This window comes from Notamacropus eugenii, chromosome 3 (genome assembly GCF_028372415.1).
Source record: "Notamacropus eugenii isolate mMacEug1 chromosome 3, mMacEug1.pri_v2, whole genome shotgun sequence".
Lineage (NCBI taxonomy): Eukaryota > Metazoa > Chordata > Mammalia > Diprotodontia > Macropodidae > Notamacropus > Notamacropus eugenii.
In genome coordinates, this window is record NC_092874.1 from 158,007,211 (window position 1) to 158,033,874 (window position 26,664).

At 35.2% G+C, this 26,664-nt stretch overlaps 1 protein-coding gene across 3 annotated transcripts in view; it reads right to left on the bottom strand.

The window, feature by feature from the left end:
- SEMA3C (semaphorin 3C) overlaps positions 1 to 26,664 on the bottom strand; it is a 191,716-nt gene that overhangs the window by 98,345 nt on the left and 66,707 nt on the right. For all 3 annotated transcript variants that reach the window (XM_072653207.1, XM_072653208.1, XM_072653209.1), the window contains exons 3-4: positions 6,345 to 6,505; positions 4,566 to 4,628 (exon numbers count right to left, since the gene is read on the bottom strand). In XM_072653207.1, the coding sequence (XP_072509308.1) occupies positions 4,566 to 4,628; positions 6,345 to 6,505 (224 nt within the window). The remainder of the gene's footprint in view (positions 1 to 4,565; positions 4,629 to 6,344; positions 6,506 to 26,664) is intronic.

Consider the following 26,664-nt stretch of genomic DNA (forward strand, 5'->3'; position numbering starts at 1 on the left):
ATAAAGCTTTTAAGTTGCTATTTGTTCTGTGCATTACTAGTCTCTTACCAATTGATATTCCTTGATCCATTTAAATGATTTTGGAAATGAAGAAATGAAGCCCTTTTAATAACATTATTACTAAAGAAAACACCCTTACTAGTAACATAGTTCATCATGGGCACAGAAAACTATACAATTAATAAAATCAGTAAAGGTTGATAGTGTCTGTGTCATGTTAATATATACATATAGGTATAGATTATGAATATGTGTGAAATATTGTGGTTTTATTCAAAACTATTCAACATTGGTTATTTAGTACATTCATTAAACCCTATTTTCCATGGGTTTGCCTCAGCTTGCAGTTCAAAAAATATTTTTTTGCATTAATAAAACATAGAATTAAATGAATTACATTACATGGAGCATGGGGGGTATAAATATCAAGAGGTTAGAGGAAGAAAACGTAATGTTATAATTATGCTAGCAAAGGCTATTAGAGATGGAAAAAAAAATATCTGCCAACACCACCCAATTTCCTATATGACCACTTATCTATGATAGTATAAGGATTCCTTATTTGCTGTGATTTAATTTTTAAAGTATACTATATTATGGTCTAATAAATGTGACATTTTATCAATAATTTTAAAGTTTGTACTTAACAGATTTAGAAAAAACTCATTTTTTTGTCATTGAGTCTGTCTTCTCAATGAATTAATTAAAGTCTCTATCACTTTTCTGCTCTGCATAAAAGATAATAAAACATGAAAGTCAGGGTTATTATATACAATGAAGAAAAAAAAAAGAAAAATAGGGCATGAGGAAGATGCATCTATAGATGTTTACAAGAGAGTATATTAACACCTCTAAAAAGTTACTTTGGGTTGAAGAGTTTATGTATCTAAAACCTGCTAATTTACTTTGTAATCATTAACTAGTTTTGTTTCTTTTTAACTATGGAGCAAGAAGGGACAGTGGATAGAAAGCCAACCTCAAGTACCACATAACAACAATCAGATTGGCTAACATAATAAAACAGGAAAATGATAAATGTTGGAGAAGATCTGAGAAGAAAAAATGTGGGAGAGTTGGAACACTAATTCATTATTGGTAGAGCTGTCAACTCTTCCAACCATTCTGGAGAGCAGTTGGGAACAATGCCCAAAGTGCTATAAAAATGTGCACACCCTCTGACCCAGCAATAGTGCTTCTAGGGCTGTATCTCAAAGAGATCATAAAAACAGAAAAAGGTCCCACATGTACAAAAATATTTATAGCAGCTCTTTTTGTGGTAGTCAAGAAATTGAAATCAAGGTGATGCCCATCAATTGGGGAATGGCTGAACAAGTTGTGGTATAGGAATATAATGGAATACTATTGTGCTATAAGAAATGATGAACAGAAGGACTTCAGAAATACCTGGAAAAACTTATATGAACTGATGCTGAGTGAAGTGAGCAGAGCCAGGAGAACAGTAACAGCCATAGTGTAAGAGGACTGATTTTGATAGACTTGGCCCTTCTCAGCAATGCAAGGACCTACAACATTTCCAAAGGACTCAAGATGCAAAATGCCATCTACATCCAGAGAAAGAACTGTGGAGTCAGAATGCAGAATGAAGCAGACTATTTTCTCTTTTGTTATGTATTGTTTTGTTTTGTTTTTCTCATGGTTTTGCCCATTCACTATAATTCTTCTACACAATATGACTAATATGAAAATGTGTTTAATAGGAGCCCATATAAGATTGCATGCCATCTTGGGGAAGGAGGGAGAAGAAGTGAATGTTGAAAATTGAAAACAAATAAATTAATAAATTTTTTGGGGGGAAGGATATATTGGATTTAAGATGTCTAAGGAACATCTGGTTTGAGATGCCCAATAGACAGTTGGCTACTTGATTATGTCTTTCTAGGAATCCAGTAGTTGCCAAATATTTGTAACTTTCAGTGATAGAAATTTTTTGCCATTTCATCATATAACCTACATGGATCAATAAATCTGGGCTCTTTAATGAGTCTTTCACTTGAAAAAAAAAGAAAGCCAACCTCAAAATCAGGTATATCTGGGTTGAAAACCCACCTCTGACATATACTGGCTGTGTAAGCCTGGGCAAGTCAAGATGCTGCCTCTTCAGAGCTGTAGGCAACTCTCTAAGATTCTAAGATTTCAGAGCAGGTGCCAACCTGCATTGGCTGAAGGAGTTTCCTCATTGGGAGTACCATCTACTAATTAAATTACAGATCCGAGTACAGAAACAACATAATTTCCCTTTTAAAAAAGCTTTTGGATTGAACACTATAAATTACCTCTTAGTGGATCACTCTAAGTTAAACAACTTAGTTTCTTTTCTAAAGAAATACCATGAAAATGCCCTTCCACAGGCAACAAGCACCATACTAAACACCCTGACAACAATGAAAAATGTTATCTCCACATTCAAGAAACATGTGGGAAATGTTCACACAGAATTGTGTGATAAGGATAAAGGCCTAAATGAAAAGCTCTAAGAGACTGATAGGAAAGAGAGTTCTTTTTTAACTCATGTAGTTAAGTAACAAGTGTTAAGAAGCCAGAGAGAGAAGAAAAAGCCTTGGAGGGAAAAATCAAACTCTGCTACCAATATCTTTGTGCCTTCAAGCAAGGACAGGAAATTGGTCTCTTTGGACCCTAGCTTCTTCATCTGTAAACGATATATGTTACAGACTTGATGACTCTGAAGATGTCTTCTAGCTCAATTCTATGATCCCATGAGCCCGAATCACTTGTTCAAGAGAATGTGGGCAATCAGTGGGAATTCCTGCAACTAGAATCCACAAGGAGATCTAGGTCATCAGTGAATTATCTGATTTATCTTCTGTGACCGTATTAACTAAAGCTTTTTGAAGAAAAGATAACCAATTACTAGGATTTATAGCCACAGGACATTACTGAACTACTACGGTGAAAAACATTCATTGGAATATGTATGCATGCTTATATACACCATATTAATTATTAGGTTGTAATTTTATGTATGCATGGCAAATCAATTATACAGACTCTTTTTTTCCACATTTTTTAACCCTGAATATCTGTTTTGTTCTCCTTTTGTTATACTCTCTCTTCTGGGTAAGAAGAAGCAAACTGTATCTAAAGCCTTTCTCACTTCCCTTTCTGGTTTGTGTTCCCCCTCCTCAAAGGGCCACTTCCAGGAGAAGGATCCATTTAATCAGATTAAACCTTGTTTCTCTCATCATGAGTAGAATAATTTAGCTACGTGGTATGACCCACGAAATGATGTAACTGGATCCTTATTGGCCACAGCCCATTTCAGCTCCACTCTGTGCTCAGAGCCAAGCCCCCTTCTTCTATGACTGTGGCTATTCATAGTCTATGTACAAAATTCAAATTGTTTAAATATCTCTTAAACTCATGAACAGTAAAACACTTGTCATTCTTTTGAGTTTCCTCTGTGATCCACAGTATTTGCTACCTTTCTTCAAAAGACAGTGGTGATCCATGTCTGGGAAGCAGTGATACATTTTCAATGCACAGCCCTAAGTAACTCCTTAAATCATTAGATTCGTTTTCTTAACTATACACAACACCCGTCAGTGTAACGTAGAGTATAATGCCAAAACTTGACAAACGGAGATTCAGCTCTTTTTAGTTGGGGCTTCCGTATTTGGAACATTTTTTTCATGCTTTTTATATCTAAACCCTGGTCCTTAAGATGCATCCACTTGTAAGTGTGTTAGGCATCACTAGATCCAACTCTATGTTGAGCACTGTTAGATTACAGTTCATCATTTGGATGAAATAAATAAAACTGTATATAGGTTATGGTTCATAATAAGTTCCTTAGAGGCTCATTTTATAATGAAACAATATTCCCTGAATTTTCATATCATAAACCGCCTAACATGAGCTTCAACAGTTCATTAGACCTCTTATGTTGGCAATGGCAAAATGCAATAATATTGTATTTGGAATTATAATATTGTAACCCATGATTGAAAATTTTAGGACCAAGTACTCCTGGCTACAATTTGACATAAACCTGCAGTATTTTTTTCAAGTACTGTATATCAACCATCTATAGATAAGATACATGTTCATTTAAATGACAAATGCCCTTAAATTAAAAACAAAACAGCACTAATAAAGGGTCTTAATTTCCTGAAATTGAATGCCTCTGGAATGTGCAGACTAACCACTGCCTTTATGAAAAAACGTTTTTTCTTAGCAAAGTTCATATAGCACCTGGAAGCTGCTCCAGGCACTTGCGTTATCATTACTTGAGCATCCTGCCGAGTATCCTCTTAGATATATTAGGAACAATCATATTTATTCAAATCCATCACTAAAAACATCTAAGCACAATCACAAAAGTAAAAAGAGGCACAATATTTACCCAGACAGGAGATCTGAAGATGCAGAAATCATACAGATTCCAAACTCATTGAATTTCTATGTCATGAGTTCAAAACCCTATTTAAAACATTAACATCCTCTGTCTCACTTCTAGTTGCACTGAAGGTACTCTGGCACAAAAGCCAAATGCTTAACAATATTATTTAAAAAACAAAAACACTCACTGTGGGGTCTTTGCCAGCCATTTTGCACTCTTCAACTTTGTTTGCAGATGCTGGCCAGAAAATCTGTTTGGAAAGAGAAAGGTCACGTAAGTCTTTTTTGTTGTTGTTCAGTTGCTTTTCGGTTGTGTTCAACTCTTTCTGACCCGTGTGGGGTTTTCTTGGCAAAATACTGGAGTGGTTCACCATTTCCTTCTCCAGCTCATTTTATGAATGAGGAAACTAAGGCAAATAGGATTAAAGGACTTGCCCAGGGTCACACAGGTAGTAAGTGTCTGAGGTCAGTTTTGAACTTGGGTCTTCCTGATCCAGGGTCACTGATCACCTAGTGGACCCATAATAAAAGTACCATATATGAATATAATCTTCATTTAACTGTTGCTAATAGGGGATTTTCAAAACACATCTAAGATCACTTTCTGTTCATATATACTTTTTCCACTATAAGAGTGAATTTAAAGGATTTTTTTTTGCTCTCCTGACAGTATCACTTAAAGATATCAAAAATCATCAAAAGTATACATATCACCTATGAATTATATAATATTGATACCTAAATATATCAATATGATTTTTCATACTGTGATATGCAATGGATGTAGAATAATCCATACCCAAAAAGAATATCCCACTATAACATAAAATCACAATGTTTACGTTGATTATGACTTTTTAAGATTCAAAACTCTACTAAGTTTCTGAGTCAGGATCTGATTTGAATTCAGGTCTTCCTGACTTTAATTCCAGTGCTCTATTTACTGTGCCACGTAGCTGTTCTGTTTAAAATGTCAAAATATGTGTTTAGAGAACTTTCCATTGGAATTATTCCCCTTCTGTTCTCCAAGAGTTCAGTGTCTGGTTGGTGATCTCTCTGTCTATTCCCAACTCCAACTTAATACTCTAGGACCTCAATATATACATACATACTTACACACACACACACATATCTCATATATACTGATATTCCTTCAAACATCCTTACTTCCAAATTCTTCAATCTACTCCCCCTCTCCATGGTCTACTTCTTTATTGGGAGTAGGAACATAATAGGGACACATCTGACCACATTGCCATTGTTCATTGTTATATAATTCCCATGATCAAGAACTCTGAAATTCCTTTATGTAATTATATCACACATATCTACATACATCTATAGGCACAGACATATAATTACTTGTCTTGCCACTCCAATCTATCCTTTTCATACAAACAGAAGTGATTTTTTTTCAGATAGGTAGATCTTGCCTTGTCCCTCCTGCTCTGACTCAATAAATTTTGATATTTTTCTATTAAGTCTAGGATAAATTCTTCTAATATTTAAAGTCCTTGCAGCCTATTGTTTGTGATATGCTAAAAAGTGTAAAAAAAATGGAAAACTCATTTAAAAATACAAAGTGATCTCTAACTTTCCTCCCAAGTGTCAAGTTCTCTTCAAATTTATATGTGTGAAAATGTCTTTTTTTATACTATTTTATGTGTCCATCCATTTTCTCAATTCCATTCAGTCTGTGACAATGGTCCAAGAAAATTCCCCTTTTTCCATATTTTAGAGCACAAAGTGTTGCTACCTGCGACTAGATGGGAGAAACTGGAATAATTGTATTATTTAAGTTATGCTCCCTGTGAAATGAACACATATTTTTCACTGAGCAATGGGTCTGGACTCTTGCCTGCTGGTCTAATGAAATACATATTTCTTTCTCTTTTTCTCTCTGTACACAACAACAGAAAAACACATTACAAGGCAATTTTGAGTTCTGAAAACATTTTTGAACTTACGCTCAGAGGGTCCTGGCTTATGTTATTGATATTCAAAGACAGAATGTGATCTTTGCTGCCCACATATATCCGGTCCTGATCTTCATCCATTAATAATATCCTGTAGTCTAATGGATTGTGGGAAAGACTGTAATATTCAGAGGTCTTGGTTTCCCGCAACTCTGAAAAAGTGAACAGCAGAAATTAGTTTATAAAGTTTCTTGGTTTTATGATTTCATTATTTTAAATAATCTAAAAAGAATGCCTTTATTTTCTCTCTGTTAATGCCACAGCAGTTTGGTACCTCAAGTAATTCTTTCATTCTCATTTTTGTTGTTTCTTAAAGGCTGTCTTCCATAAAGCAAAAGCATTTCTCTACCTGCTAAACTAGCAAATGTCTGTTATTTTAACGGTTGTCATTGCTTATTGACTCAATGTATAAGACCGAACAAGCATTAAACAAGGGTAATCTACAATTGTTTATGAAATGATTAGGCATCCGCAAAGAACTCTTTGGGAAACAGGCACAAAAAGCAGGCAGGAAGCAGTGCACCTGCTTTTGGGTGATGATGATGGATAGAGTACTTAAAGGATGGGGAATCAGGAGATCGTGGACAAGAAGTCATTATATGACCTGGGTAAATAATTTTCCTTTTCTGGGCCTGTTTCTTCATCTGTCAAGTGAGGGGAGTAGACAGGATAGTCTCCAGTTCCCCATCCTCCACTAGCATTCTTTGATTTATTTTTAACAGAATCATTTGAGCCACACAGGCATGTGAAATTCTTCATTCCATTATTATTTTGGGAACCAACAGTTAGGAATCAATTCCAGTGGAAAGTCTGATGCTTACAAATGGATGGGTTGAGCAAAGGCAAGGGTGTGTCAATTACTTCTGATCACCCTTTCTAAGCTTCATTCTTGACCTTAACTGACCTTATCTATTCTCCAGAGGATCATCCATTCTCACTTCAATATTCATCTGATCTTTAATCTCCACTATGGTGGTCACTATAGAGAATTCTTAACTAAGCTGATGCATTATTCAATGATTTTAACTGGGGTGGTTACGGTGGTGATAGAGAGGAATCAGACATTTAATCATTAAACTTTATTCTAAAATAAGTCAATCCACATCTTTAAAATGATCTATTGTAACTAAAAGAAAAAAAAGGCACAGGAACAAAGATCCATAGCTATAAATAAACCAACAAGTGAACTGCTAAAACACATCTCATATGCAGAGATTCATGGTCATTTAACAATTTTCACAATGAATAAGTGCCTTTGTAACTGACCTTTGGAGACAATGAATGTACTGTGACAATAAAAAGGTCGATATTCATTATAGCTGATATGATTTTTCCCTCCAGTTAAAATGCTTCTTGAACACATTTAAGCCTCTTGTCAAAGGAATTCAATAGCTCTTTTGTTTTCTTATTATTTCCTTACCTGAGATTCACAAATCCTAGGAAGATGTCTGTTCTCGGATTAAAGGATTCAAAGGAATACTCTTTTCAAAGTTCTGTTAGTTGAATTACAAATATTTCTCTTGAATTTTTCAACACTTTGGAATTTGAACCAAGGCAAAATTGAAAATTATGGGGTTGCCTATAAAGTGCTACAAATTCTCTGATAGTGAATACCTGAATCTTAAAAATAAATCATCTGACTCCCATTTCATAAATTTCGTAGGTGCCAGGCCCTGCACTAAGCACAGGGATAAAATGAACCAGTAAAATCAGTCCCTGTCTTCAAGAACTTTACATTCTAATAAGTGATACAACATATACACAAATGCATATATATGACACACAGTCAATTCCAGGAATTGAGAAGGGAAAGTACTACCATCTGGGAGGTAAAGAGGGTCTCTTTAAGAGGTGACATTTGAGTTTAGTTTTCAAGAAAACAGCTATTTTTAGAGGTAGAAATGAAGCTAGAGAACAGCCAGTTCAAAGGCACAGAGATGGGAGAAGGAGCATTGTGTGAGGAACAGGAAGACTTTCAGAATAAATGGACCATAGATTCTGTGGAGTAGAATAATGTATAAGAAACCTGGAAAAGTAGGAAGGCAGTGAATGTAAGGAGTTATAAAAGTCAAATAGAAATTTATACTAGAGATGAGATTGGTCACTAGACTTTATTAAGTGAAACATGGTCAAACCTATGCTTTAGGAAAAATCTCTTTGGAAACCAGGCAGAATATGGACTGATGAGATTTGAGGCAAGGAGACCAACTCAGAGGTATATTTCAGTAGTCTAGGTGAGAGGTCATGAGGGACTACACTAATATGGCAGCTATACAGAGAGATTTTCTGTATGTGCATGTGTGTGGTGTATACACACGAATATATACATATATGTGTATACATATATCTGTATATATGTGTGGATGAGTATATGTGTGTATATATTCACATACGTACTTATAGATTAATAAGCATATTGTATATGTATGTGTATGCACACACCCATACCTACATATACTTGTATATCTATATGTATATGTGTGCATGTATCTATGTAGGTGGGTCAATAGAGAGAGTGCCAGACCTAGAGTCAGGAAGACTCATTTTCTTGCATTCAAATCTGGTCTCAGACACTTACTAGCTATGTGACCTTGGACAAGTCACTTAACCCTGTTTGCCTCAGTTCCCTCATCTATAAAATGAGATGGGGAAGGAAAGTGCAAACCACTCCAGTGTCTTTGTCAAGAAAGCTCCAAATGGGGTCATGAAGAATGACCCAACGGAACAACAAGAAAATGTATACATACATACATACATACATACATACACACGTGTCTTCTGACTACACAGAGTGTTAGATTCTTTAACAGAAGATACCTCAGACATCTTTAACAAAGAATCACAAAATGACCTGAAAAAACCATACTAAGTTTCATTTCACATTACAAATGGTGCCTACAATAACTCTAAGCCTACACAAGAATAAATCTATGCATACAGCATTATCTTGTACTGTCTGTTATTGCTACTGTGGGTTTCTAACTCTAGTGCCTTTGTCTACATAAATATTTCCCTTTCCCCTCAGTACTGTTTGTCTCAGTTACAATTAATTTTGGAATAAAGATTCCTAACGTTTTTAAGTGAATCCCTTTGAGAGTTGAATAAAAACTATTTGCCTCTTCTCAGAGTAATGTTTTAAAATGGACAGAATAAACTACCTTTGATTACAAAGGAAATCAAGTTTACTAAATATAATTATAATTTTTATAAGAGCTCACATTTCTCAGATTAATAAGCCCTGGCCTATAAACAAATTATTTTAGGATAATAGGACCTTTAAAGTCCCTTCCAACTCTAAATCCTATTATCTTAATAAATGTTTTTGACATTTCACTAATAAAGAAGTAAGGGAGGCAAAAATAATGGGTAAGACTGATTTGGGTATTAAAATACTCTCACCACATTCAGTGGTATATTTTCTGTCAAAATAATTGTGTATTGCCTTGTGGATTCACTTGCTGATTCACTTAAGGAAACAGAGGAGCATAGCAGTATATGAATTTAACTCGTTGTCCAATTACTGATATGCTATTTAATGCAACAATCCAATTACTGTTCAAACATCAACAGTCAGGAAGTTTCATCTTTGGTTCTTCCTAGGAAAGGGCTTTGGATTGCTCTTGTAGGTTTAAGAATGTAAGAACTTTGAAGTTAGGGGCTATTCTATTTTTGTCTTTATGTAAATGACACCTGTTAGAGTGCCTGATATTAGGCACTTAATTAATTATGACTGATTGATTGAGTAGAAAGATGAAGAGATGCCCAACACTACAGCTTTACTGAGCTAAGCCTAAGAAGTAATGTCCATGTTACATATGATAAAGAGGTCCGCACAAAGGTAAAATTAAATGAGATGGTAAAAGGAGCTGCTTTGATTAACACACTCCTACTTAAATTCTCTTAGGCCAAGGTTGCCATAACTGAAGTTACTCAAGGACAAATCATTTGACTGCAAAGAAAATGAGTGGACAACAGAAAATACTATCAGTATTACTAAAAGTAGTCCATTATACACTTTGCTGAATTTTAACCGAGGGAAACCTTGTTGAATTTCAACCAAGGGAAACCTTGTTAAATTTCACCAAACTCTGACATCTTATTTAGATTGTAGATGTAGGTAGTGAATACGGTTTTTTGGAGAGAAAAATCTTCTATTCTGTCCTAGTTATGGCTTCACTTAAGATGATATAGCACTAGAAAGGTGAAGGGTCACACAAAGAACAAAAACGGCTCTGGGAACTTGGAAATTTTCCTGGTAAATTAAATTATTGTAAAAAAGCAAAAACTTAGAGCATGCTTCTGCCCAGAAATCCAAATTACTGTAGTGTCTCCATCATGGAAAATTACAGCAATACATCCCATTCCAAATTTCCCTAGGGGAAATCCTCAATTGAACAAGTGTTTCACCTGAAGTTCACATCCACATTTACAATTCTTATTACTGTTCTTCATAATGAAAACGATTGTACCAATTAAGCTTGCTAGAGTTACAGGTTTGCCCCCAAAGCGTGATAAACCCCAACAAGTGAAGCACTTAGCACTCAGACTATCTAATAATATGCAGCAATCAAAACATAGCTTGTAATATATTCCATCTGCAAATGACTCTAAAACCATAACCACTGAAGAATAACTTTAGTTCTCTGCATTCAATCTGTCAGTGGGCTCTGTCTCAGATTTTCAGAAGTGACTAAGTCAATACCAATCTGATTTATGCACTCAAAAATTTGATCTTTGGGCAATGATGAGAAAGTCTTTTATTACCTACATAAAGTATCTGTTATACCAAACTTCAGGGTCACATTCTCTGCTTCAGAACCACTATACCTTTCAAAAAATCTTAAGATTTGGCAAGAAGGAGTAATGGGCATTATATTTTATTTATCTATCCAGTTAAAAGTCAATTCCAAGAAAGTTTTTCTATTAGAAGCACATGCATTAGCAGAAACAGGAGGAAATTTGTAAAGTCTGATTAAATATACTTTTTAAGGCTTATAAAGCTTACTGCTTATTCAACCAACATTTATTGAGCCTTTACTGTGTGCAAAGCACAATAACAGACACTTTACAAGATACAAAGCCAAACATGGAACAGTTCCTGTACATATTAAAATATAAATTGATCTTCCATTCTATTATGAAATGGAAGAAAAAAGATCTTTAGAGTACTTTCTAAAACATCCAACATGAATTTCCTACTGGCAAATCTACAGGTTTTAAATGGAATTCCTTGAGACAAGAGTCAAGGTCACATAGCCTATAGATTCAATAACAATGCTTCTGACAGCATCATTTTCTTTGTAGTATTTCCTATCTTCTGAAGAATTAGGCACTATCCTCTCTCTTGGAATTGTTTCTCCTCTACTCATTCCTTTTCTTCTTTCCCCTCCTCTTCTCTTTTTTCTTCTCCTCTTCCTTCTTGTGATTTATTGTCTTTTTTTTTCTTTTTTGTGGCCTCTCTGAGGCACTGAAGATATTAAGACTACCAAGTAAGGAATGAAGGCTGGCTTGCTCCTTTAGGAAAAGCACGCTGATCAGGACAAGGGCTGACAAACTGCAGCAGACTGACTGGCAGCCAGTATCACCTACCTATTTCCTAAGACAAACAAGGAAAGAAATATGGGAAGACATAGTACGCAGCATGGTGCCAAATCCCCCACTTGGAAAATCAAAATCAATCAGTCCTAAAGCAGGGGGTAAAGGACTCCAGGCATAGGAATAGTAACGACCAAGAATCTCTCATCTAGGCATTCTGCCAGTGAGAACAGTAGCGCATGGACAAGCAGCCACCAGGAACTTTACACAACACCTAATGCCTGGGATTCCTCAAGGTACAGGAAACCTGAGACTTCCTCTTAATTTCAGTGAGTACTGGAGGTGGAGGAGGAAGGGAATTAAGTATGTTGAACCAGAAAGGACATTGAAGTGAACACCAGAACTTGGCACCCAAATAGATGTAATAATAGTTTCCATTTAGAGAGTGCTTTTTGGCTTAGAGAAAACACTTTCTAACAACCCTGTGGGATATTGTGGTGCCAGCATTATTGTTCTCCGTTTATACACTGAGGCTAAGAGAAATTAAATAACTTGCTTTATGTCAAAAAGAAAAAAGTAGAAAAAAGAGGTAATGGGTAAAAGGAATCCAGCACTGGGATTTGTCAAGTCATGATCAATGAGAAAACAAAAAGCCAAGGGACTTGAGAGTAGACTGAAGAGATTCAGAGTGATTAGTTTCAGAGGCTAAGAAGTCCAGGCTGTGTGACTTAGTAAAGTCATTTCACTCTCAAGGCAAGCAAGAAGTAATAGCTGCTTGAGCCTTCAGTCTCCTGAGTCCATTAAGTCAAAAGAATGGTTTCATTACCTTTTAAGGAAAAGTTATCCTAACTTGCATGGGAACAAGGAGTTAGGGCATTGCTCTCACTACCATAATGCTTAAAGTTTGGTTATTTTTTTTTTTAATTTTAATAAAAAGGAACATTTTTATGAACCATAGAGCATCACTTAAGTTTACTTATTATCATTACAGGTCTTTTAGTGTCACCAAATATATATGACAAGAATTAAAGGAAATAAAATTAAATACGTCCTGAGTCACAATTTTAGTGACAGAAACAAATCTAGACATCAGAGGAGAAAAGGATTCCAAATTCTATTTTTTTCTATAATGTATCTTTCCACCTAAAAAAAATAATATTTGCAGTTACAAAATCTTGCCGTTTATAAACCACAAATAACTATACAATGATTTGTAATCAAAGACAGTGTTAAGCTTCAAAGCCAAAATCATTAACAAGTGTTCTGAGAAAAATTAATGGTTCTTAGAATATGGAGGAAAGAAACAACATTTACCCCCAAAAAATTTTCAATCAGTACTTCAATGTAATTTTGAATAAAAAAAGAAATATAAATTAGAAAGAATGGGAAAAATAAAATTTCTTGGGTAGCAGGGAGAAATTCATTCCTACCACTGGTTTACGCTTCTAGTAATTCATCTGCTACCACCCTCTTACAGTCAACAGTATCTAAATTGTCAGATTAGCTTGTTTTGTTTCATCTTTTCAATTTTCTCTTCTTGGCCTCTCTGTAGAATTGCACAGTGTTTCATCCTTATTGCAAACCCCCAACTGCTACTTTCTACTCTCAAATTCCTTGCCCCTTGGTTTATCAAGACAATGGTCAAGTATCATGCCTTGATAAACCATCATCTTGGATGATTCCTACCTTATGTTTTTCTCCACTTTCCATATGCTACTGGACAGAGCTAGGAGAAAAGTTATACACTTATAATAATTAGGATCACTAATTTTTTTCTAATCTCAATTATGTATGTATGTTCATCCTTCATTGCTGAAGACCACGCCATCAGAGAAAGGATGACATGACTTGCACTTGACTTTGTTTTGAGTGAGGGAGTTTAATAGTCCTAATCTCAATTGGACCCACACTGAAGGAAGGTGTTCATTCTACTCCTCCCTAATCCAATCTCTGTTTACAACTTGGCTATCCTTCAAGCTTTTTTATACACTACTGCTGTCCTTGTACTCAGAACTCCCATTCATGCTAGTTTATCTTCAGTTGCACTAAAATCTCTATCACCCTCCTTCTTGTTCTTATAAGAACTATCCCTCATGCCTTGAATGTACTCCTTCTTCATCTCCGATTCTTGGCACCCCTGGTTTCCTTCAAGTTTCCTTCTAGTGCTTTTTTCCTAGGTGGAGTTTTCCCTATTCCTTCTAGCTTCTGGCACCTTCCTTTTCAAGATTACCTTTGGGTAGGCTTTAAAATAGGGAAGCTAGACAGCAAAGTGGATAGAGTACTGGGTCTGAAGTCAGGAATAGCCATATACTGTCTAGCTGTGTGACCTGGGTTAAGTCAGGTAACCCTGCTTGCCTCCATTTCCTCACCTATAAAGTGAGCTAGAGAAGGAAAGGAAAACTATTTCCAGTACCTCTGCCAAGAAAATCGCAAATGGGGTCACGAAAAGTTGGCCATGACTGAACAAAATTGCTTTAAATTTAAATATGTGTGTACTGTATATACATATATATGTGTGTTTAATATATACCTATTATACACACATACACACACACACACACACACACATGCTACAACAAGGTAAATACCGTATAACTTTTATCTTTAGACTTCCAGCACCTACTTAGCATGGTACCTGGCACATAGTATTTAACAAATGCTTGATTAATTAACTGATTCAAGGTTAAGCCAAACTGTATTATCGAAGTCCCAAGGTCTGCAGTAAAAATAGCAATGTCTACAGCTAAGATGTCCAAATTCTAGGGTAGAGATGATTCCTGGCCAAAGGAAACAAAACCAACTTTTGTGATATCCACATGCCTGTGTATTTGAAAGTGACACCTACTGACTTCTTCCTTTCTGGACAGTAACTTTTATTTTTAATGTTGCTACTGAAAAATTCAGCATAGTCAGCAGAAATGGGAATTCGAGGCAACTTATACTTTCTAAATTATAAGGAAGAAGAAGCCCCATATTCAATTGCTGGTTCTGGAAAGCTACTCAGAGAGGAGCATCTCTAGAACAGATGATGCACCTTTTGTATTAAAAATATACAGACAAAAGGACCTAAAAGCAATCTTCTCTCTCACACGTTATACTTCAGACTACTTCTTACTCCTTTGAGAATTATTCTCTTATACAAGGTCCCCTGAGGATTCTGAAACCATCAAGCTATATTTTAGCCAGCACCGTGAGTTAAAATCATTCTACGAGATCTTAAGAGATCTTTCATTCTAACCCACTTACCTTACCAAAAACTGACATCCAGAAAGATCACAAGGAAGAAATTCTAAGCATTTGACACATATTTATTAAGCAGTTAAAATGTGCAAGGAAGCATGGTTCCATGGAAAACAATTGGAGGATCTGGTTTTGAATTTTGTCCCTTTACCTCTCTTGTGATTTCAAGAAAGTGACTTAATTTCTCCATCTCAGTTTTTTTTCCAACTATAAAATAAAGGTGACCCCAAAGATCTGCTGCTTTTTAAATCTATGTCCTTATGAAGAAAATGGAATCTTTTCAACCAAAAATACAATACATTTTTGAAATAAAGCATTAGTCCACTCTTGACACTGAAAATAACATGCAAAATTTCTTTATGGTCTTTATAATCTTGAGTTTGATAAATTCAACATTCTGTTAAGTGGTTTTTAATTGCTCTCTAGTAATATACAAAAGGGTCACTATAACAATTCTCAGCCAAATGCTTTATTTAAAAGTACATATTCATTGAGAAATAATGTCGCAGTGTGCTTAGTGAACTGAAGTAGGGAGAAATGACCAATTACCACTGATCTGGGAAGCAAAGGTATTCCAAAGTCTTGCCAAAAAAATTCCCTGTCTAAATTTTTCCCTGCACAATTATATAAGACCACCCACAACTTTCAGCCAGACGATCTGGAATTTAGCAATCCCTAGCCCAAATAATTGAAACTTCTCTTTCAACTTTTGCATTCTTTAAGCCATTTTTACTTGAACACAAGAAGAAACATAGCAAATTGTATATTCTAATACCTCAAAACTATTTCAAAAATCAAAATTATATGGTGACTAGATAAATATATGGATCGTTTTTGGAAGATGCACTTAATTTATCTAATCATTATTTAGGCCAATCTGACTTGTTTTGGGCATACAACTATCCTTGGCTCTAAATAAAGAAAAACAGCTCTGAAAAACTGTAAATAATGGTTGATACATGTCATTAAAAAATGAAATACATCTTTCCTTTTTCTCTTCCCCCATTCTTCTATCTCTCGTTTCCAGCATGGGCTCTGCATTGCTCAGGAGCCTATATAGCAGATTTAAATCAAGCAGGCTGGAATATACCTGTACGTAGGCTCACAACACGCCTCTTACTCTTTTCAAAAGAGATAAAAGGATATGGGTATGTTTTCTGCATTATGAGAAACCAAAGGAGCTTTATGTATGCTAAAACTTTTCAATATAAATTTAGGGCATTTCTTTTTTCACCATGCTGGAATAGGGAACTCATTCAAATATATAATATTAATATTTTGGAGAGAAAGCAAAAGAACACCAAAGAAGCTGTTTGATATGACATTTCCCTTCTTTATATTACAAATGAGAAATGTGTGTATATTAAATATATATATATGGATATAACTATGACATTAACATATTATGTTCTTTTCACTTAAGTGGATTTTAATTGTTCCTAGTAGCAAAGGTCAGTATAAAAAAAGCCTAGTTAAATGCTTCATTTACATGTACTTCCTTCATTTGGAGTAATATTGTAGCACAATCTTTTGGGAAATACTGCCTCCACTTGAGATAGAAATGGACAATTATTACTAAGTGGGAGACCAGGCTATTTCAAATTCTTTCCAAAATACCTCCCCCTCCCCCAAATCATCCTTTCAAATTTACACACAAACCTGCATACACATACATGAATACATATAGTGTTAGAAAGCATTAGAGTATGACTTCCAAGGAGTATATTTACATATTTACTTTACACAATACTGCATTCTTTATCAAGCAAACATGAAGGTAAAGGACTGCTTTGCTTTTTCTAGAAAAAATATAAAAAATCTTTGGAGGGAACTAAAATGTGTTTAAGAGTGGTTCCTAAAAAATCAAGCTCTGCCCTGTAGAGAGATGACTATATCTTCTTAAAAGTAGAGGGAAGGGAAATTTGCATTCAAAATAGGTAGACAGATAGACAGACAGACAGATGGATGGAATTTTTATAGAGAACTGCTTAGAGAACTCCCCTTATGGGAAGACATGCCAACAATGTGGATTGTAAAGCCTCCATGATTTAAATGATTAAACCTAGAGAGAACTGTCCAGATGCATGTGACTTTCCTAGGATCCTATATTAGCGTCAGAAGGAGGGTTTTTGAGTACACATCTCCCTGATGCCACATCCACTGCCCACCACGCTATACTATTTCCAGCCTTTATGGGTATCATCATAGAATCGCAGATCTAGAAATAAAAAGGACAGTAAGGAGCAAGTGAGACCAAGAGAACTTAAGTGATGGACCTCGTCATACAGCTAATATCTGAGGAGATACTTACACTCAGGTCACAACTTTGTTTAGATACCAATCATTCCTAAACAATATTATCTTAGACTTATGATTCAGTTTTTTGCACTGCAATATTAAAGCAAGAAATATCATAATCCTACCAGCAACTAACTTAAACTTTAGAAGAGCAAGACATGTACACAAACTATAATAACTGTTTCAATAGTCCACTATGCTGAGCATTATGGGAAGTCAAGAAGATGAAGATGCAGTCTCTATTATTTACAATCAATTTACAATCCCAGTTGAAGTATGAACAAAAAAGATAATAATAGAAGCAGCGATATAATGATATCTATGTCTGTAAGATCAACATATGACTATAATAGTAACAAATCTGATTTCAGTGGATAGAGAATACTTAGTTGAGAAAACTGTCTTTATCAGTTCAGGATGACACTTACTTTGCAACTTTTCTTAGGGAGCTACCTAGAACACTGAAAGGTTAAATGAGTAGGCCAGGATCACACTGCTAATATATGTGCAAGGCAGGATTTGAATACAGGCCTTGTCTTTGAGGTCATCTCTCTATCCACTAAACCAGGACCAGCAAATAGTACTAGATTAAAATCTAACTGGACAATATTTAACCAAATTAATAAAAATACAACATAAATAATGTTAATTTGTGGTTTTCCAAGTCAAAAAATAGCTCCTAGGAATCTGTTTCTATTTGATACCGTTTTACTGATTCATGCTGTTCTCTATAAAAGCTTGATTTGGAATTAAAAGACCGAGGTCAAGTCCTGTCTCTAAAACTGCTAGTTTTAAATCCTAAGAATGACTATTTGGTTGACCTTTGAAAGATGGATGGAATTTGCACAGGCAATCAGCACTGGAGAAGCAAACCAAGTAAGAGAAATAGCATCAAAAAAGTGTCAGAGAACAAAAAAGTACAGTTGTGTTATACAGTAGGTCAATCTGGTTGGACTGAAGTTTCATTTAAGAGAGTAGAAGGAATTTAGCCAAGGTCATAGGTAGATTAGATCCCCATACAGTGCAACAGCTTAATAAAAAGAAAACTATGGCCACAGGCCATGAATGTGGCCAGCTCTCTCAGAAATGCATGTTCCTGGCTCAAGGGGTACCAGTTGAGAAAGTGTAATTAGTTCACGACAATCCATCATCATTACTGGCAAAATTACTTGAAATACATTTACTACTGACATAGGTTCCCTTTTATGTAAAAGGAGAGCAACCCCCCTCCCACACACACACATCTATGCCTATTAGCAGGACAATATAAAAACCCTAAAAAATTCTCAATGTAATTAATAAAAACAGTGATCTGAATACTAAACAGTATTCAGGTGATTTTGGTTCCTCCCAGAAGTTCTCCCACCTTCCTTTCTTTTTATCCTTTCTGCAGGAAAGTGTGCACCTTTATGCAGAGTTACTGCTGGTGTTAATGATGGCACAAATGCATTTTATCACAACTGCAGCAACAAAATAAGATTTTGTGTAAGAGGCAGAAGAACTCCTTCATTATATCTATCCCCTTTGTTTTCTGACAGCAATCTCCGTGGAGACTCCAAGAAATCTTTTTATGTATGTTCAGTTGATACTACTTTTTTTTTTGGTAGCAGCTTAATCCTTAACTTAATTGATGTTATTGGTTTAAACTACATTTTATTCTCTTGGTACAATAGCTCTTGTCACTTGTTTCTTACAATTTTTTAAATTTAATTTAATAAATTCCTTTATTAAATCCTTTAAGAGAAAATGTAATTAATTAAATCCTAATGCTGAAAATCAAGTTCACTATGTAATGAAAGACTTCATTTTAGCTTAAAACAATTCTTATGACAATCCTTGACACCCACATATTTTAAATAATTGTGACAATACCAACTGCTTCTATAAGATAATCATTGGTGAAATTTTTACCTAATTAAATTATAAAAGAAATCTCTCAAAGAGAAACACATAGAGTTCATCCAAGTCTTTCCAATAAATTTCCATCAATCTCCGTTATCCCTTTATTTGTTGCTAGATCGATCAACTTAGGTTACATTGTATTGGTAGAAAGAACAATAACCTAATGATAACAGCTAACATTTATATAGCACTTACTCTATGCCAAAAGTGGTGTCAGGAAGACTCAAGTTAAAACTTGGTCTCTGACACTGACTAGCTGGAGAACCTTGGCAAGTCACATCACTCCTGTTAGACTCATTCTCATCATCTGTAAAATGAGGATAATAATGCCTGTCTTCCAAAGGTGTAGTGAATATCAAGTGGAACATAGACACGTGAAAGTAAATACAAAGTTTGTAAAAAATAAATGATGGGTAATTTTGGAAAGGAGTACTAGCAGACAGGGGACAGAAAATCAATAGGTATCTAGAGCTGGGGTTTAAGGGAGGTAGGTATTCCAAAAGAGAGAGGTAAGGAAGTCATATGTTTGGGGACTAGAGAACAGCCTGTACAGTCACAGAACTGGGAGATAAAATTGGACCACACATACTCAAATAAAGCAGCAGTGAAAGTGGAATGAGAAACACCTGTCCCACAACTGAACCCCACTCCAATACAAATGACTTACTACTCCCATTGTTATGACATTGATAGAATTATAAGACAATGAGATCAGACCAACAGGTATTTAGTATCTCCTCTAGCTTTAACAGTGAAGAAGTATATGACCTTAAGTGATACTGGATATTCCATAGGAACTATATGGAATCACCTCTCCAAATTTTCTGTAGATCTCTTGAAATTCTTAATAACACAAATAATACCCTCAAATATGAAAACCTTTATTTGTGGACATGTTGTAAAATTGTATTGTATATTTCTTCGGAAATTTTTCTAATGTATAAGGGTATTTTCCGTTTACAATGTTTGTTTCCAAAGGCATTCTTTCTGATGGTTTGAGGCTTTGGAACAGGGTCTACTACCCTGTCAATACCATTTCTTTATTTAGAAGACATTATGACATAATTAGATAATGGGATAGAGAACTACGAAAAATCTTTTAAATATCATTTAATTCCATCCCTTCATTTTAAAGATGAAGAAACAAAGGTCCAAGATAATTATTTAACTTTCTCAAGATCAGACAGAGACACAAGCTTTGGCAGGCATTATGAAAATGGAAAGGCTTTGTGTATACCTTGAATAACTAACTCCACCTATGTCACCTGAGGACCACCCTAAATTTAGAAAAGCTCACCACCTAAAGGTTGGACACTCGGTAATGAACTTTTGCCCAATGAAGCTCATGAAACATAGAGGGGTTAAGATTCCACATGAGAGAAGGGAATACACATACTGATAAAATCATGATCTTTCATAAAGTAAAAATGCTACCTAAACATCATCATCATCCTCCTTTTAAAAAGACAAAGTCTTAGCAATGCTATTGTTAAAAATGCCTATGATAATTCTAGTCTCAGCATATCTAAACATGATATAAATGCTTAAGCAAGTCTCATTATTTTGAAAGCTCATTCTTTAACCAGGACACTGAAAAAAAACTACGAAAGTTACATACCCAATTCAAAGCAGTAATATCCCAACATTTCAGAATTAGACATTTGGAGTATGAGAAAACCGATTTATACACCCCAGAATGCTATGGAAATGTGGATTGTCATTGGAATTAGTTACAACCATATGGACTGTGTTTGAAACAAAACCCAACACAGCCATCTCTCCCAACTCCACTCCTCCCCACCACTATCTGTTATTTCATTCAAATCCACACAAGTCACTGGATAAGAATGAGAAGGAAAATGATTGAGGATAACACATCATAAACTCCAATATCATTTTGAAAGTCCACACCAATTGATATTGGGTACAAATTATTTTATTACATGTGTTGTGATGAATAGGTGAGTAATGAGTTATCTTTCGTTGAAATATAACACATAGTGAGTACTTAAAATATAGAAACTCTTGCCTTTAAACATTATTACCAAAATAAAATTTGCTTTTTGTTTTGGGACAGGATCTATTAATTTATTGGTATAGGGCAGGGGTGGGGAACCCATGACCTTCCAGGTCCTTGGGTGTGGCCTTTTGATTGAGTCCAAGTTCTACGGAACAAATGCTTGTATTAAAGGATTTGTTCTGTAAGTTTAGATTCAGTCAAAGGGTCGCTCTTGAGGACTTAGAGGGCCACATGTGGCCTCGAGGTTCCAGGTTCCCCGCCCCTGAAGGGTAATTCCTAGGGTAGGAAACCTCCTAATAACAACAGGTAGCATTTATGTGGAACTCTGCAATTTTCAAAGCACATTACACATTATCTCATCTGAGTCTCACAACCACCCTAGGGGGAGATGCTATTATTATCTTCATCTTATAAACAAGGAAATTAGGTCCAAATTGGTTTCATAACTCTCTTAAAGTCACACAAATAATAAGGGATCAAAATAGGATTAGAACCCAGGTCTTCGGACTTCAAGGCCACTGTTCTTTCCCCCATACCACACTTCTTCTAAAACAAATCCATTATTACTCTGTAACATAGAGTCACCAAAAGTAGTTGGAGGCACAAAGAGTTGAAGGACTCATGCCAATTTGTATCGCATTCAGGATTTGAACCCAATCTTTCCTGACTCGAGCCTCTTAAGCCTATGACTACTCCAAATAATTCAGTGAAACTGAATCACTGAAAAAGTTTTTGTGTTGGGAATTTTAACTCAATAATTGCCATAATAATCATAAAACTTAAATATCTTCATGGATATGTTTTTTTCAAAACTGCCTTTTCTCATTAGATAAAGAATGCATGGTACCTGGCACATGGTTGGTACTAAATAAATGTTTGTTGATTGATTATAATTTGATTAACTCATTTTATTTCATATCCATTAAAACAATACCATAAATTTCACAGGAATAAAAAAAAAAAAAACATGTATTTTGATTCCTGGTTGAAAGGAACAAGACAGAAAGTCTTTTTTATCAGAGAAAAAAATTTGTAAAGTTGTAGTCATTCTGAATGCCATTGTTTACCAGGACTAAAAAGCAAAATAGAATGCAAAGATCTTCCTATTGCTAAGAGATAATTTTTTTCCTAGACTCCTACTGTTTTAGTATATTCTTAAGATGCCTAAGACATCCTGTACAATATATTGGATTTTATCTAATAGTAAAGTTCATACACTGCGCCAGGTCTTCAGCTTTTTTTTTAATGCCCCAGAGACATCCATTTGAAAACTATATGAGAAGTATGTTTGGATCAGTCAGGTTCACTAGAACTCAGAGCCAAGTGGTTCTTTTTTTAATGCCTTTCCAAAGCAGAAATTCCTAACTCACTGGCCAGTTTAGTAAATAGGGCTCATAGAACCTACTATGGTTACTTGATACATTTTCTTTTTAAAAATTATAATGCTATCTTTTGCTTTTAAATCATCTACATTTCCTAAAACATCCTTCCGCTTTCTGACTCCCAGAGAGACATGCCTTAAAACAAAGAGTGAAAAAGAATAAAAAATAACAACAGTAAATTAACCACAAGAAAGAAAAAGTTTGACATAGTGGTCCATAGCCATGGTCCCCTACTTTGGCAAAGAGGGAAGGAGAGAAGTGCCTTCTCAAATCTCTTCTTTGGGGCCAAGTTTGGTACCTGATACATTTTCTAAGCTATTTTTACTTGCGTGTGCTTTAGGCCAGGTCTGATTCAAACAAGTTTGGTGCCTCAAGGTCTGGGTTAGAACAAAGCAATATAACAACATAGAACACCTAACAACAAAAGGAGATCTACTTGGTTATAGTATAGAAAGGATACTAAAAAACTACACAGCACAGACTCCCCTTCCTCTGCTTGACCTCAATACTGTATACAGAAACATGTTGGGTTAGCAGAACATCATGGGTCATCTGTTAAGTCTAAAGACCCCAAATCTGGTCCTCTTTCATTCCTTTAGGTGACAAGAAACCATAATTCCCTTAGTGAAGCCAATCTAAAGTTTTGTTCAACATGGTCCTAAGACAAATTATGTAGATTTATCTATTTATATTTTTTTTTTGTCATTTAGGATAAACAAATCTTCATACTGTTCATAGTTTAATAGAATTTTGGAATTCATTGTTGACCAAGAGATACATGAAGAACCTGAGACTCAGGGAAGCAGTTGGTTTCTCTTGTTTGTACCATAATAGTCTTTCATTTTAATGTGGTTTATTTTTTTGTTTTTTTTTTTTTACAAAGAGTGAGAATCAGACAATTTTGAAGATGGAAGCTGCATTCACAAGAAAAACTGGTTGTGTCTATAGGTAAAAGTCACTCTAAAACAAACCCAAGCTTTTGTTTGAAGAGACAGAGCCCTTATTACCTAAAGAGGCAGACCATTCCCCTTTTGGAACTCTCTAATTATTGATCGGTTCATGTCACTGAGCCAAAATCTCCCTCTCTATGACTTTCTCCTGTTACTCCTAACTTTGGCCCCTAAGAATAAACAGAATAAATCTAATTCATCTCTCCATCCCAGACCTTCAAGCATTTGCAAACAATCACTATACCCTCCTCCCAAAGTCTTCTCTTCTGCATGCTAACCTGCCCATGTTTCTTTATCTCAGGGCCTTTCACTGTCCTAGTAGACCACTTCTGGATATGTTTTTCCAGCTTTTTAATACCCTTCCTTAAATGTAGCACCAGGAACTGACCATAATATTCCAGATTCAGTCTAACCAAGGCAGACTATTATGGGACTGTCACCTCCATTGTCCTGTTTGACACAGACCAGAACCATATTAGCTTTTTGGACACAATATCACACTGATGACTCAGTTCCTGTTGGTCTTTCTATCACTATAGCCACTGACACTGTTGGCTACACCACCCTTATTGTGGACTCAGAAATTTTATGGCTGCCTAACAGGTCTGCTCTTTAAGATGGGGGCAGTTCCAAGGCCAGAGAGCCATAGTTATACAGCTGTATGCCCTGATGGGCATTGTTTTGACTCAAAACAAAAAGAAGCTTCAGATGTCAATATAAGTGGTTTCTTTTTCTTCTTCTTTTCTTTGCTTCCTTTTTCTTTTCTTTTAAGAAACAATAGTCATGTCAATATTGTTCTTTGAAACTGAAAAAGGCGACAACCACCAATAGCTTCCCTTATTTCTGATTACAAGATGTTAAGTGAAAATACAGTTATTAAAAAAAATCAATATGTCAGGAAGTCTCATTTATTCAAATATATTATTAAAGGAGATACCAGTTAACTGTAGAAATGTCATACATTAAATATCAGGCATAAAATACACAAGAATATTTATTTAATATTAATTATTCTAATTCAATTTTTTATTAATTACCCTTAATCTGGAGTATATAATATAAAGCATTTTATGTATTTGTTCCTCAGGAAAAGAATTTGATCATGAGTGAGCACGACACAGTGGATAGAGTGCTAGCCTCCAGTCAGAAACATCTCGGTTCAAATTTCACGTCTGAAACATGCTGACTTTGAGTCTTTAAAAGTCACTTAAGTGAGAGCTTAAGCTCTCAAAACCCACAGAAAAGTCTCTAAGGGTATAAATTGCAAAGTAGTTGTAGATCAGCATTGGTTGAATGTTATTCACTGGGAATTCCCTACATCAATAAAATCACAGGTCTGCCCTCATCACTCCTCTTTCTAATAACATGTTTTACAGGAGTAATATTTAACAATTGCTTGGCTGACTTTGAACAAAAGCAATTCTGTTGACGTTGGGGTTTGAAACATACTTTTAATTTTTTTAAAGATTGGCTACAAGTAGAAGGTTTAAATTTTATTTGCTGGCATATATGTGATACTTTTAAATATGACTATCCCTTTCCGGAAGCATATCACCTACCTCCACTGTATCTGGAATAAACTAGAACACTATTATAGCTTTACTATGGGTTTGCATATACTATGTGGTCACTGAACTGTTCATAATAAAAACTCTGATATATTATGGCTAGGTTTGCCCCCTTAGAACCAATGTAATGGAGTTATGCTATTTATTTGATTATATCAGACCTCATTTGAAAGATAATTCTGGATTTAAGGGGTAGGATCTCAAGATAGTCGTGTGAGGTCTAAAGGTTATACTGAGGTCAAGACCTTACAGCTCATTACTCTTATGGGGGCAGCAGTTGTAAGGCTGGCATGCATGTTTTAGCAAACTGCTTGAACACTAAAGACAAAGGCATCATTGTGTGCTTCTTCAACAACTACCATGATGACAGGTGGTGGGGAGCATTAAAAAAATTGTTTCAGGTTTAAGGACTGGTCAATATTTTCATTGCTTAGGTACTACGTTAGCTTACTTTGGGCATTTGAAAAATTTGTTTAGAACCAAGAATGCCAAGATGTTCTTATGACTTTAACTCAAAGGTATTAGTGCCCAAACCATATGATAACATTAAATGAAAGCATCACAATATGAATTTTTTGCTCATGTAATAAATTATATAGTTGAATGAGTCCAAAATTCATACTGGTTGGGAAAAAGTTATCTTTTTCCTACTTAACAAGGTAAAACAGATTGGACCTGCTTCAAACATTCACCCATTTTGCCCTAACATTATATGAAGTAGAAAGAGAATCCAAGACTGAAAAGAAACTGTGGAAATCATTATGTCTGGTACTTAGCTGAAAGAGGAGATTCCATCTATCAAAAGTTCCTTGGGAAGTGGTAGCTTAAGCTACTTCAGCCTATGCTTGAGTCACTGAAGGCAGAGTTCCTGAGAACCAACCAACATTTTCAGATAGTTCCAACTGTAAATAAAGGATATCTACATATTGAGATGAAATCTGTCAGAATGTAACTTTCATTGGTCCTAATTCTGCACCCTAGAATCTTATATAACATATCCAATCCCTTTTCAAATGACAGACTTTCAAACTGTTTGAAGACAATTATGCAGTGCTTTTGAAAGAAAAATTTATCCTGAATCTGTAAGGAAATCAAATTTTAAAATCCAGACACACACTGATTTGATTCTGTCTCTTCCCCTTACAATACATCTGACCTAGAGAAATCACATAACCACTCAAAACCTGGGCTTCTTCATTAAAAATACAAAGAATATTAATTAAAGCCATATACTCTATAGGGTTGTTGTGATGGTCAAATGAGATAAAATGTTTGTCTTTTATAACGTGACAAATGAATGACATTTATAGAATATTATAAAGTTCCAAGTATATCGCTTCTCAAACCTCATTTGAATCTCTCAACAACTTTAGAAAGTAATCTCTACACATTATTATACCCATTTTACAGGAGAGG